This window comes from Leptidea sinapis, chromosome 25 (genome assembly GCF_905404315.1).
Source record: "Leptidea sinapis chromosome 25, ilLepSina1.1, whole genome shotgun sequence".
NCBI classification, from domain to species: domain Eukaryota; kingdom Metazoa; phylum Arthropoda; class Insecta; order Lepidoptera; family Pieridae; genus Leptidea; species Leptidea sinapis.
In genome coordinates, this window is record NC_066289.1 from 3985055 (window position 1) to 3999222 (window position 14168).

At 36.6% G+C, this 14168-nt stretch overlaps 1 protein-coding gene across 1 annotated transcript in view; it reads left to right on the forward strand.

Moving 5' to 3' along the window:
* LOC126972052 (exportin-4-like) overlaps positions 1-12461 on the forward strand; it is a 29968-nt gene extending 17507 nt beyond the window's left edge. The window contains exons 9-15 of the mRNA XM_050818628.1: positions 514-674; positions 1382-1512; positions 3060-3211; positions 3886-4055; positions 5951-6050; positions 7070-7252; positions 8257-12461. Coding sequence (XP_050674585.1) covers positions 514-674; positions 1382-1512; positions 3060-3211; positions 3886-4055; positions 5951-6050; positions 7070-7252; positions 8257-8730 — 1371 coding nt within the window. The 3' untranslated portion in view covers positions 8731-12461. The remainder of the gene's footprint in view (positions 1-513; positions 675-1381; positions 1513-3059; positions 3212-3885; positions 4056-5950; positions 6051-7069; positions 7253-8256) is intronic.
* Positions 12462-14168: the final 1707 nt, after the last annotated feature.

Consider the following 14168-nt stretch of genomic DNA (forward strand, 5'->3'; position numbering starts at 1 on the left):
TATTTATTTTAGTAGTAATTTACATTTTGTATAGTGCAATAATTAAAATTCACTCGAATATAATGTTCTTTCGCAGCGTTTAAAATGAATCGCTCATTTTTTGTAAACAAAACAATAAAAATATCGAATAAAAATGGTGGGGATTCGAATAACCTACTTTTTTTTTTACGGCGCGCGACGTTCTGGTAGTGTGAAACGCGCGTAAACGAAAATGTTCTTTTTTTAAATTCATACAGATACCACACATCGAGCAATAAGAATGTGGCTGTCCGTTGAAACTCTTTGCGCATGAAGGGATAAAAAAAACATAGGAGTGTTGTTATGAAATTCAGTACATTACAACACTCTTTTGGATGATGTAATGGTTATTAGAACATTGGGTGTTTTAATGTTGGCAATAAGCTGTTTCAGAATCTTTAATAGAGGATTTAAAGCATGGGTGTAGATAAACTCGTTTACACATGTGATGAACTATTTGCGTGTTGCCCCGTGTATTGTAAGATACCGTCGCAGGTGTACGAGCAGTGTTTCGGCGCGAGTCGCTGGGGCGCCACGTGGGTCATGGGTCGCGCCGCGTCCCGCGCCGCCTGCGTGCTCCGCCACCTGTCGTCTCAGCCCGTGGCCGCCCGGCACTCGCTTCGCCTTCTCACTACCCTCGCATCAATACCGCGCGAGTTAGTACGATTTCCCCTTGATACCTATAAACTGTTTGAAATCAAACTTTTTTTTATGAAACTAGTGGACGAGACGAGCAGGACGTCCAAATGATGGTGATTGATACGCCCTGTCCATTACAATGCAGTGCCGCTCAGGATTCTTGAAAACCCATTAATTCTGAGCGGCACTACAACTGCGCTCGTTGCCTTGAGACATAAGATGCCAAGTCTCATTTGCCCAGTAATTTCACTAGCTACGGCGCCCTTCAGACCGAAACACAGTAACGCTTACACATTACTGCTTCACGGCAGAAATAGGCGCCGTTGTGGTACCCATATAGGTTATCCGGCTTCCAGTGCAAATAATTTTTAAACGATTAACACGCGTGTAATTTTGTTTTTACATTATACTTTACATTACATTTTTATTATTATTTTAGTTAACCTGATGTTTCGTGACCTTTCCAGTTCACGTTTTGAAGGGAACTGAAAACGCGTCTTAATCCTCTAAAAAGTATTTTTTTTAATGTGTAACAGTCGCGTTAATCAAAGAAAATACTATAGAAACAATGTTTTTTTTTATTATTCAGAAGACTTTGTAACCCAAAAAATAAGCAAAAGCAAGTTCGCAGCCTATTTTTGAAATAAGCTTTTTTCATTTTAAATTTTTGTTGTTCCTGTTCAAATTGTTCAAAATGTTGTACTCATTGGAATATATATTACAGAGAAAGACCTTTGCCCAATTGCAAAGAGTTCTTGGATTTGGTGGCTTGGGAGGCGGCTGGGAATAATTTGCCCGGTGACTTGAGGAAAGAGTTGCATAGAGCCTTCGCTATAGCAGTAGGTTACGCTAAAGGTATGTCAGAAAATTAATTTAAAGTATCTTTTTTTACCCTGTTAAGATGCATTTTTTTAATGACAGTACAGGGATGAGACGAGCAGGACGTTGAGCTGATGGTAATTGATACTCCCTGCCCATTGCAATGTAGTGCCGCTCAGGATTCGTGAAAAATTAACCTTCAGATATAAGATGTTAAGTCTCATTTGCCCACTAATTTCATTAGCTACGGCGCCCTTCGGACCGAGAGACAGTAATACTTATACATTACTGCTTCACGGCAGAAATAGGCGCCGTGGTGGTATCTATAAAATAGCCAGCATCCTGTGCAAAGGTGCCTCCCACTGGTATTGAATTCTGTATGTATTGAATTCCCAAATGTACCGTGGGTACAGCAAACAGTGTGCTGTGCAACATTTTTGCATCCCAAGTTTCTAGGTCTATGCACGAGTACGAGAAACATCATACATCCCGTATCACTCTGTCAAATTTGCTCCGAATCCGATCAAAAAAAAATATTGAAGTAGGCGTTACTTTGCGGAAATCCATAATTATCGAAATGTTTTGAGTTTGCTCTAGTGTTAATTGTTGAATGAACAAACAAATATGGTCCCTTCACCATTGTTAGGTATCTCTTCCGGGGGTAATACGTAACAACAGGAGACCAATCACAGCGCTTCATTTCATGGGACGAGGGTATAAAAGAGCGGTTTCCGGCTCATTTAATTCCACCTCGTGCCAGAGTCTGGCGAGTCAACATCTCCTGAGGATGCCCAGTGTACTCTACACTCGTATTGTTGTCGTCGAATTGTTTAAAGACAAATATTGGCGGAATTAACACTAAAGAAAACTCAAAACATTTGGAAAATTTGTAAATCCAATTGTGCTTAAGCGCTCATATTATAAGTATTTTTTTAAAGTTGTTTAAATACAGACAAGGTTTCACTGATATATAACCTTATTACTTTAATTCTTATTTTCTGAAAATTTTGCGATAAACGTCAATAAAGCAAAAGAAATAAGTTTGTATAGTATCCAGCTGATACTATCTTTAAGCTCTATTTAAAAAATAAAATATAAAATTTGACTCCTCAATGTCTGAAGAAGTCCCAGTCGAAAAATAATTGATTATAACTAAACTAAACCAAATGGTACTGCCATTTACATTCCATGGCATCCCACATAATTAATGAAGAGATTAAAAAATTGTTTGAGTTAAAAAAAAATATTTTCATAAGTTATCGTGTTATTGCAGACTATAAATCCACACCATAAGCTACTAAAACCATTTTTTTTTATCTAAAAATAGCAATTAGTGGATTTTATTGTAAGTTTAACAATCGTGCATCTTTCTGACGATGTGCTTTTCATTTCTGTTATATGCATAATATACTTTTATATACGATGTTATGCGACAAAACGTTTTTGATTTTTAGGCCCTAGTAGTTGTATACATTTTGGTTACAAATTTAATTTGTATATTTAATACCAGAAGCACTTTAAAAATAACAAATTGTTTAAAATTCATGAACAATGTGCCTTTATTGTACGATCTCATTTTGCAGATGAAGCTAGGAATAGACTGTTGTCGAGCACTGCGGCTCTGCAGGTGAAACTACAGAACATACTGAACATAGAGTCAGATACGGAACCCGTCCGCAACATGCTCGCAGACACGCTCGACTGTTTCACCGGGATATCTGAAGGTATCAGTCAGGTAGATATTATTTGCGACTCAATTCAACTACTAAGGAAGTTCAAAAACGACAAACAAAAAGAACGATAATCATTTGATAAAAAAATTTAGATCGCAGATAAAATACAATGGGACCTTTTTACGTGGCACATTGGTAAGTCGATCTTTAAAACCCCAACACCTCCATTAGTACTTAAAATTCACATTTAACATAAGTACTTAAAACATTACAACTGTAAGAAATCGGTTGTTCTTAACAAACCGTTTTAGTGTAATACATTTCCTTGTGGCCATGACACACCTCACGAATTTTATTATTTCACCTAATCAGATAAAATCATTCATCTAATCCTCTGTTGCCTGTTTTTACAAAAGCATCCCAGAAAATGTTCAAAACAAATGTATTACGAAATTAAAAAGAATTGTTAAAAAATATTTGGTGGTAAATGTTACTATACAATAAGGCTATTAAAAAAACTAATAAATATTTTGTACGATTTTACATTGTAACCATATTTTTATTTAAAAAAATGAAAGCCCGCTGAGTGAGTTTCTTGCGCCCGTTCTTCCCAGATCTGAGACATAATTTTTCGAATGAATAGATAGAGCAGTTTAATGATGTGGGTATTATTAGAACACGCACAACACTTTATAGTCTATGCCGTTTTGTTATTTCAGTGACTAATAATTTTCAGACACGTGCAGTGGATGAGCAGTTCACAATGCTTGTGGCAGCCCTGGAGCGCATCCCTAACATTGTGTACAAATACCACAATTACCCCGGCGTGGTCCTGCCGGCGATTAACCTGCTCAGCAAGAGCGCCCGGCGGGTGTTGCACTCTGGCCCACAAGATAATTATAACAAGTGAGCACCTGCAATAATAACTTAAGTAACGCCACTCCGAATTACCCGAAACCAGTCTCTAAAAAAATATCTGTTATTTGAGCGCCCACACAGCATATTTACGAGCAAAAACTATGCCACGTGAAAAAATAATTGAGCGTTCAGTCGACATTGTTAGATTTTATTATGTCCATCTACATCAAAATAACTCCGGTTTTATATTGTGTATTCGTATTATCTAAGATTTTATTAAACATTTTTTACTATCCCTAGTCACGTGCGGCAATCAAAAAAAACAAAATCGTCATAAGTACAATTAGCGGGAAGTTGCAGGGATGTCCTTTAGGGTCAACTGTTTTCCTATATTTTTTTTATAAAATACTAGCTGTTGTCTGCATCTAGCGTGATACTATGGTAACCTTATTATATTGTCCCAGTCTCTTGTCAATATTCATGCAAAAAAAGCAAAAAAGAGCAGGTGTTAGCGGAATCATCTATGTCTCTTACAATGCAGCACAACGACCTAACGTGTAGCGTAATGATCATTCCGCTCTCTTATTCGACATTCCGAATGCTTACAGACATCAATCAATACGCACAGTGGCGTTTGACTTTCATTACTCACGTTACATTAATTATGTCTTGGACCATCATTACGTGGAATTTTTAAAGTTTTTGCGATATATAGGCCCAAAAATGGATAACAACATGATCTTTGTATTTTTCTCTCTTACTCTTGTTGACTCTCTGGGGTCCTCTGGTTATTGATGCCTAATTTTTTTTTGAAATGCCTTTTAAAATCCACATCCATTAATGTGCCTTCTTTGTAAGAGGGTACAAACGGGCAAGAGGTTAACTTAATGGAAATTGGGAATCCAGATGTCCAAAGATGCGTTGCCGACCTTATAGGTGAAAGTATGTTCTAAACTTGAAGGTGCCTAAGTCATATTGTTACGAGAATGCTGCACGGTGTTTTCATAAATTGTCTGCGTGGGGCAAAATTTTCTGGCGAAATACGCGTTTGTGAAATGCCGGACATCAACGTGATGCGGATGGCATTTCTGGTAATGAAATCTAGTGGCCGGTATTAACCAGAACATCTCCTCTGATAGAGAGAGCGAGCCCCGCATCTCTACACAGATACCAAGTACCATAAGGCGGAGATGACTTGATCGTTGATGATTCGAGCTCCGCTGTACGAAATCAAATAGAATGATTTCCACGACCCCAGCCAGTCTAAATTTGCGCCGTCCGAAGAATGATGAATCCGTCGAAGTGATGTACTGTCTCGCCTTACTGAGTAGGACACCTAGCTTTTTTGGGGCAAATTTGCCTCTCTTCTATGTGACTTCATAAGTAAATGTCGCTAGGCTGTAGTAGTTAAACGCATGATCGAGGAGATACGATGAAGGGAGTTGATTTAGCGGTGAACGCACAAATCTTATGGTTAAACTGGAGTAATTTTGATGGTTCTATTCCCAGACTTTGCATAGCACAGGATTAATTTAAGACCAGTTGACGCTAGTTCGCGAGAACGCGAGATCAGACGAGAGCTTCTAATGACTCCACACTCGCATGTCTTTCAGTGTCGGCAGCGAGCGACTCCTCGACTATAATAGTTTTGCGTTTTATTTATGAGCCGGATTTGGCCGACCGAATTATAATTGACATTCCTAGAATAGTTTCTAGCAGAGCCGGTTTTGTAGGATATAAAAAATCGTATTAGCACCTTGATGGAATTATCCATTGACAAATTAAAAAACAAAAAAATAAGTTTGTCGCAGCAGTTACCTCTGTGGAGCAGGCATTATAAATAATTGCTATTATGAAATATAGGAATGTTAAAAATAAAAAATCCTTCGTTAAAATTCAAATATCTAAACTAAAATCTGTTTCAAAATGAATTCTTGTTTCAGATTTCTCGAAGTGTGCAATGCAACGTTTGATGTGTATAATTTATGGAATTCAGATAAGATTTCAAGTATACCCCAAGATGCTGAAGAGGAAGCTTATGAGGTGAATATGCTTATGTCACATTGATACAAGAAAAAAATATTATTACGTAAGCATTCCAGTAATACGTATCTAATTTATAAATCCGCTGAAATGTCATAATAACTGTTTCTGTCATTGTAAATGTTGTTGTAGGCTGTTTTATTATGATTATTTAGCCAAAAGTCATAACCTACACTTACTCGATTAAATTGTTTCTGGCGCTGACGTGGATGACGTCACATCATCGCTTTTTTAGGGTGTGCAAAATAAGCATCACTACGATAATATTAATAAATAAACAGCAATTTATTATTTCAGTATTACAGATACAGGTATTGTGTTGTGATACTGATTATTATTATTATAATGATGAAAAGTCAATAAAAGAATCAGGGTTAAGTAAAAAACTATTTATTTTTAACCGACTTCAAAAAAGGAGGAGGTTCTCAATTCGTTGGTATGTTTTTTTTTATTAGCTCAGAACTTTCGACTGCGTGAACCGATTTTGATAACTCTTTTTTTATTTGAAAGCCGGTGTGAGCCTAGGTAGGTTTGGAACTACATACATAGATATAGGTGAGATGTGCTTGAGTCGCACGCGCAACGTGAGGAGGCGAGAGCGAAGCCGTGGGAGTACACCGATTCCAAGAATAACAATAATCATAACTAGAATTAGATTAATTAATTAAATTGGTTAAACAAACGTATTTATTTTTATATTTTTTATTGCATATTATATTTATTGTTTTGGAATAGTGTTTTTAAGTCAATTATTGTTTTTGTTAAAATCTTTTGTGGCAGGAGGTACTATTAGTGCGACACAAAACAACTAACGAACTATTAACAACAAAAATCAAAACGTAACGAAGCAGTCATAGCACGAAAATATCACATGTACCTAACGGCAATGAAACTGCAAGCCGTACTGGTACAACAGGACGAGCGCGACGGGGTGAAAGGGTAACGGGAGGGGCGCTTCACGTCCCAGCGAGGTTCAGAGGTAATGTGGCCGTGTAGTAATGTCGATATCCATATTACAGGACATTTGCGCTCTGATGGAACTCATCAGCGGTGTCGCGCGGGGCGGCATCCACGGCACTAAGGACACGTGCACCCGCGGCCTGCGACTGGTCCTGCCGCTCATTACACCGCCGCTGCTGTCCATGCCGGCGCTGGCGCACCACGCCTACCGCGTGCTGCGGGACCTGGACGCCACCGACCAGGTGACCGCACTCACACACACAGACTGTGGGTACCACAACGGCGCCTGCTTCTGCCGTCAAGCAGTTATGTGAAAGCATAACTGTGTTTCGGTCTGAATGGCGCCGTAGCTAGTGAAATCACTGGGCAAATGAGAATTAACATCTTATGTCTCAAGGTGACGAGCGTAGTTGGAGTGCCACTCAGAATTTTTGGGGTTTTTCATGAATCCTAAACGGCACTGCATTAGTAATTACCATCAGCTGGACGTCCTGCTCGCCTCGTCCCTTATTTTCATTAAAAAAAAATACATAATACATACAGTAATAGAACAGTACCTTAACTTTATACTGGTGAGCTCGATTCGACGCACACATACACAGGATTTACACGGCCACTAAGTAATCTTGGGTATACAAAACTATTGAGTGCCACGCCATACGCAGGCGAGACTAGTCGCTATCCGAGATAAATTAGCTGCGCCGCGTTGTCCGCGTCAATATTATTGTACCAACCCTAAGGCTCCGCTCAGATTTAGGGCTGAGTTACGCTACTGTTCTATTACTTGTATTATGTCATAGACCGCACTAAGATTTCGTGGATGGGAATAAATATTTTTTTATTATTTGCGCTGGTATATAATAAATGTATGTATGATAAGTTGATGCACGGCCCTTACAATTATCACAACAAATTAAATTTTTGGAGATATTGTCACCACTAAATATTTAGAAAAACAAATGTTCAATTATTATGTTTTTATTATACTTTAAATTTATGGAAATTAATATATTTTTATTGTATGCACGGAATTACATAGTGACAAAATTTTATTATAAAAAAAAATAGCCCGCTGAGTATCTTGCGCAAGTTCTACTCAGAATAGAGGTATAAATTTACGTTTAAGTTTTTGACATTTAATTAGTGATTTTAAATCCTATTTTGAATAAAAATACATAAATAAATTTGAAATTATCACTAATAAATATTTTGATAGACACATGTTCAATAATAGTTCTATTTTCAGTTAACGATCCTCCCCATAGAAGATTTCAACATGGTGGTGACAGCTCTGCGCGTCGGTCTGACGGCGGTGTCGTGTGACGTGTCGACTCTCTGCTGCGACACGATCGTCGGTGTCGCTAACAAAGTGCGAACAATGCCCGCCGACAATCCTTACGCAAACTCCATCTTATCACTAGCAGAGTTATTGTTAATGCTGATTATTAAAATGGAAATACCTCCCGATTCAATTCCGGCCGCCGGCGGAGCGATTTATGCGCTTACCTGTGTGAAACCGGCTTTACTAGAAGGCTTGGCGAGACAACTCATAGATTCCTTCGCTATGAACGATCCGGCCAATGTGCCCAAGTTGGAGGAGGCGTTCCGTGTTCTAACGAATCGTGTGCTGTTCGACGGCCACAGAACACATAAAGTACGGTTTCAAGACAATTTTGATAAGTTCCTAGCGAGTGTGCACGGATTTTTAATCATAAAATAAATACTCTGTATTTTTCTTATCAAGGTGCTGGCGGTACAATACCAGCCCAATGATAAGATGATGAGAATTTTGTAAGAGTTGTGAATGACGGCATAGAATCCGACGGAAGTCTGGTATACCTTGCCTTTGGCGGCACCACTGGCGCGGACAAGGTGATTCTACTCCGAGCAGTTGTTTGTTGCTAACGAAATATTGACATTACAATTTGTAAATATTATATTATCTACTATTAATTATTTCTTTTCGCCTTCCACAGAAGTTTAATTTAGTTGACACAATTCTAATGTAATAATGTTGTTTATGTCGACGATGAGAAGATGATAGGTTTAAGTTCTTTTAAATAACTGCAATTTTATGACAAAAGTACTGAAGTATGTTTTAATTAGGTGCAATTAAATAAGTCCTTCCATGGGCTGTGTTTAGTAATTAATCTCTTCGAATAAGTCGTTATCTTTAAATTTTTACTTCTTTTGACGTGTAAATATGCCACTTTTGGAAGCATAATAACAAAATTAAAATTATACAAAACATTCCCCACACATTATAGTATTATATAGTAATATGTACTACGTACTAGAAAAGACATTAAAAAAAAATATAGGGCGAAACTTAGAGAGCTTCAGCGCTTTGACAGTTACATTCATTCAATGTTAATATTTTAGATAATTTATATGTCTAGGATGAACTGTGACAGCTGTGAAAACGTCGAAAAAAAAACAGCGGCGAACTGTTAGCCTCTATTGTCAGCAACGCTGCGTGCACAAAAACAAAATGTATAGCACATACATATCGCGAGGCTAGATCTAGAGGCTCTATATAGGCGTATAAATTATTTATGGTTTATATGTAAGTTGCCGGTAATTGTCACCGCGACGACATGTCGTCGTCAGTAAAATCAACAAAATACAATTCAATTAAGCGTTATTTAAACATATTCTGTGTTACTTATAAATGCGAAGTGAAGTTATTCCGAGTTTGAAACTTTTTGCCCTAATCTTACATTTGTGACGAGAAGTAATTTTAAACATGGAGTAACTTTACACTGCGTTTATTAGTATGACAGATTATTTGAACTTAGTCGTGTCAGGTCACTCGTTGACTTTTACTTGTGTCTTGACTTGTTAATAAAACAGTATCTCAATACACACGAAGCCATATTCTAAACAAAACCCGCTACTCAAATATATTTGTATTGCTGCAAACACATAGCATAGACTGTGTGAATTGAATACAGCTTTCTAAACCGCGTGACATAAACAATCTTCTCTGGTATGTGGTACATATTATATGAATATCCCACAAAAATTATCAACATTGGTATTGCCTTGGTGGTATTAGGTTGCTGCACGGGCTTCCCAAAAATACTCGTACAGCTTGTTTATCACAAGCCTCAACGAAACTCTTGTTTCATGAATTTAAAAAAATTGCCAAAAATTCTTCTACTAGTTATTAAAGCTAAAGCATTTCTATAATAATTTATTTTATTAAAAGACTTGTGCGCCATTACGGGTTATTGCGAGTTTTGAAAACAGAATCCCTGTGCAACAAGATGTAGCACACTTAAGTTGTATATTGTAAAATACCGACGAATATATAAATAACGACCATTGTCTAAACAAGAGTATTACTTCTAAGGCTGAGTTGAACGAAAGATTGTGGGGCGGTGCGAGGGAAAGAGATAGGAGATCTTTATCTGGCTTTTTTCGTTCCTCTTCTACCTACCTCTTCGTTAGTCGTTCGCGAACAAGGGCTTAATATTGTTTATAAGTGTACGGCGCCATTTTATTTACAATTTGTACATAATTACATATTATATTAGTGCACACTTTTAAGTTTTGACAGAAGCAATGCAGTGATGTAAGATTTTAAGGGAGAATTGTATAATGTTACTTGTGTATAACTTAGGCCTAAAATTAAGACAGGGTGTTTACCACAGATGTAGAAACTAGAGCGTGTTTATTTTAACTTGGACCCATTTCATTTACAGGGAAAGGTCATAGAAATCCTTTAGTCTGTTTTGTTCTAATTTTGGCTATTTACTTTTTTTTCAGGTGCTACCTTAATTTGCGCGCGTTACGTCAATCCTAATCTGTAGGGCAATTCTGTTAAGTAATTGCAACTGCACTACTTTGAGTCGTGCAGTCACAGTGCAGTACTAGTTGACGTATTTTACTAATTATACTGCACTGCAACTGCACCAATCCTGCAATAACCATATAATCAATTGATTTTCCATTCTAGCAATGAATGAATCACCGAATGATGCCATCTACTTGCTCAAGCATTTAAATTAATATATGTGAGGGAGTTTTGAAGGTTCTTACTTTGCTACTAAACTATGTTATTATAGAAACATATTATCTTATTAGAAAACATCCTAAATTAAGGTAATCTCATTGGGATAAAGTTTGTTCTGATAATATTTGTTGATATTTAAGATTTAATATTACTAATATATTTTAAATTTAAATCTAAAAATGCGTAAAATTGAGTCTAATAATTTATATTTAACATAATTAAAATTTCTCCATTATCTATCGGCAACATCCTGTCATATCAATCCAAAAATTATTTATATTATTGACTTGTAAGTTCCTAAAAAAACAGTGCAAAATAACTACACAAAAACTGCAGTCATTACTAACAAATTTCAAAATAATCTAGCAGAATACTTTGCTAACTTGCAGTTGCAGTGCCGTTTTATTAGTGGAATAGATATTCCTTTAGAACAACGTTCCTACAAAATAACTGCTAACTGCTAACTAATAACTGCTTTGTGGAATATCGATAAGTCTAAAGTTTATCTTTTTGACAGGTGTCGGGCTAAAGTGAAATTTTTAGTAGATTAGCTCTGCAGAGCCGTTATTTTCCCTCTGCCTGATTTTGTTATGTATTGGCTAGAAGCCGGTTAACTAATTAAAAGTATCAAAAAACGCATTATTTTATTTAAGTTTCACTTTTTAATAAAATATCTAGCGGCTTCGGCAAGATACCTATAAAATATAAATTTGTGGAATGCGCCCGGTAAATTAGCGCGTCTTTTAGTATCAATATTATGATTGTCAATAAGTTTGTGCAAGTTCCTACATCTGCGGTTTGTGCTATTGAGAGCACAACAAAATCATTCGCGAGTAGTTTACCGAGTATATTTGAAAGTAAGTCCTTCGCTGTCTTGTTTGTCGGTAATGAGTAATAAACCGATCATTAATCTAAGGTTAAATATTTTGTATGTTATATTCGCTGTAAAATACAAAATATATCTCTGTATAATGGTTGCCAAAGCAATGTTTTCCTGTATATTTCACGCGCGATCAAAATGGAAGGCGTGTTTAAAGAACTGATTACGCTAAATCTGACACATTGGATAGACCTATTGCTAGTAGAGACTTACTGTTAAGAACTTTTTTGCTAAAGCTTGAAAAACTTCACTTGAGAAATATATTTTTTTATTTTCTTTGATATTGTGTCGTCCTATTTTGATTCGCGTGGATTATAATGCCTTGAACTTGTCTTGTTTAATTCAGGTGATTTGCTGTAATGATACCTACATGCTCCGGTTTATATACACTATATATATTAATGTACATAGATATGGCTAGAGCTAGATGCTATGAATTTTAAAATTGTCAGTACTTAAGTAACTACTTTTCCAAATATATTTGTCATCGATTTATTATATTGCTCTATTGATGTCTACTCCAAACTTTAAATAAAATATTTCATAAAAATTATTTTCATTATGTACTTACTTCCCTATTTTTATACTTACGAGGGCGGCACTGAAAATTTCGCGAATCAAGGAAGTGACACAACATTACTATTTAAAAATGTATTTATTGCTTTTCGAAATTCTCCGCTAAATTTAACACATTTTTCCATACGATGGAACCAATCATTGAAGCAACCATTCCATTCGGAAGTTGGGGTCTCCAAAATGGCCGTTTCGTAGGCGTCCACAGCTTCTTCAAGTGATGAAAATCTCTGACCACGCAATTTATTCTTTATTTTAGAGAAAATATAGAAATCATTTGGGCTTAGGTCGGGGCTGTACGGCGGATGGTCTAATAATTCTATGTTTTCTTGCTCTAAAAACTCTTTAGTTCTGTGCGCGGTGTGAGAACTCGCATTGTCGTGATGGAGAATGATGCGGCGGTTGCAGTTCTCTTTACGGGGTTCAGAAACGACCTGTGGCAAACAAATGCTAGCATACCATTCCACATTAACCTTTCTTTGTCCCTCAAGAGGAATAGTAACGCAACATGGCCTGTTTTGGAGACAAACGTGCCACCATTTTTTTGCAACACTCCGTGAACAAACAATTTTTGTTGGCTTTAACTCATTTTCGAACACCCAAACTCGTGACTGGTTTATTGTTTCGGGTTCGTACGCGTATATCCAGGATTCGTCACCTGATACGATGTATACAGCATTTTAGGGTCCTGCGTGGAATCTTTCGAGAGTTATGACAATTTCTAAAGTTACCTGAATTTCGCGGTATGTCACATGTCGATCTTCCTCAATCAGCTTACGCACAGCATCAACGTTTTCATTCATTCTTATTTCTTTGGTTACGTATTCGTTATAACAAATTCGCGCCGCGCCAGTTCGTCTTGTGTTATAACATTTGTAATATTAGGTAAGTAATGGTTTATATTTTGTATTGTAGTATATGAAATGCCTGGGACAAATATATGTAGGTCTACATCCAAAAATCTATACATAAAGTTAACAATTTTGCCGTAGTTACACAACTTCTATCAGTTATAATCTATGAAATTGATCTTTTTAAATCCTTGATGTGACTGTTTCTGTCTTCAACCAAATATTTCTTTCTTTAATCCTTTGTATTGTGCTGTTGAAGAGTCGGTTTTTTAGACCCGGACTACAATTGTAACCCCGCTTGGATGATCCCCGGACGCCTTCTAAATGTAATATGGCGATAAAAGCCGAGCCTTTTTGTTTATTTATTTTTAACATAACATGATCCAAACATGAATTTTCCCAGTTCGCAACGTGTGACCTGGAAGTATTCCATAATCTGAGAGTGTATTGAGATAATTTACTCTATTCCTGTATTCTTGAGAGAGATCGTTTCTTGGTCTAAGATTTATATTCAAGTCTCCGGTAATAACTATGTTGTTTTGTGTTTTAATTGTATTAAGCTGACAGCATATTGAATTTAAAAACGGTTCAATGTTCGATATTGATGGAGAACGATAAATACATAGTAATGAGTTATTTAAAATATCAATCTGTATACAAGATATGCATGTGTCAATCTAATCTCCTTTACTTTAGCTTTTATGGATGACTTTATAAAGACGGTAACCCCATCATTTTGATTCAGTTGTTGAGTAGTAAAGTAAGAGTCGTAATTAGGAAGTTGAGGTATGGGCTTGTTACTACTAAGTCTGCATTATGTTAAAACAAGTATATCT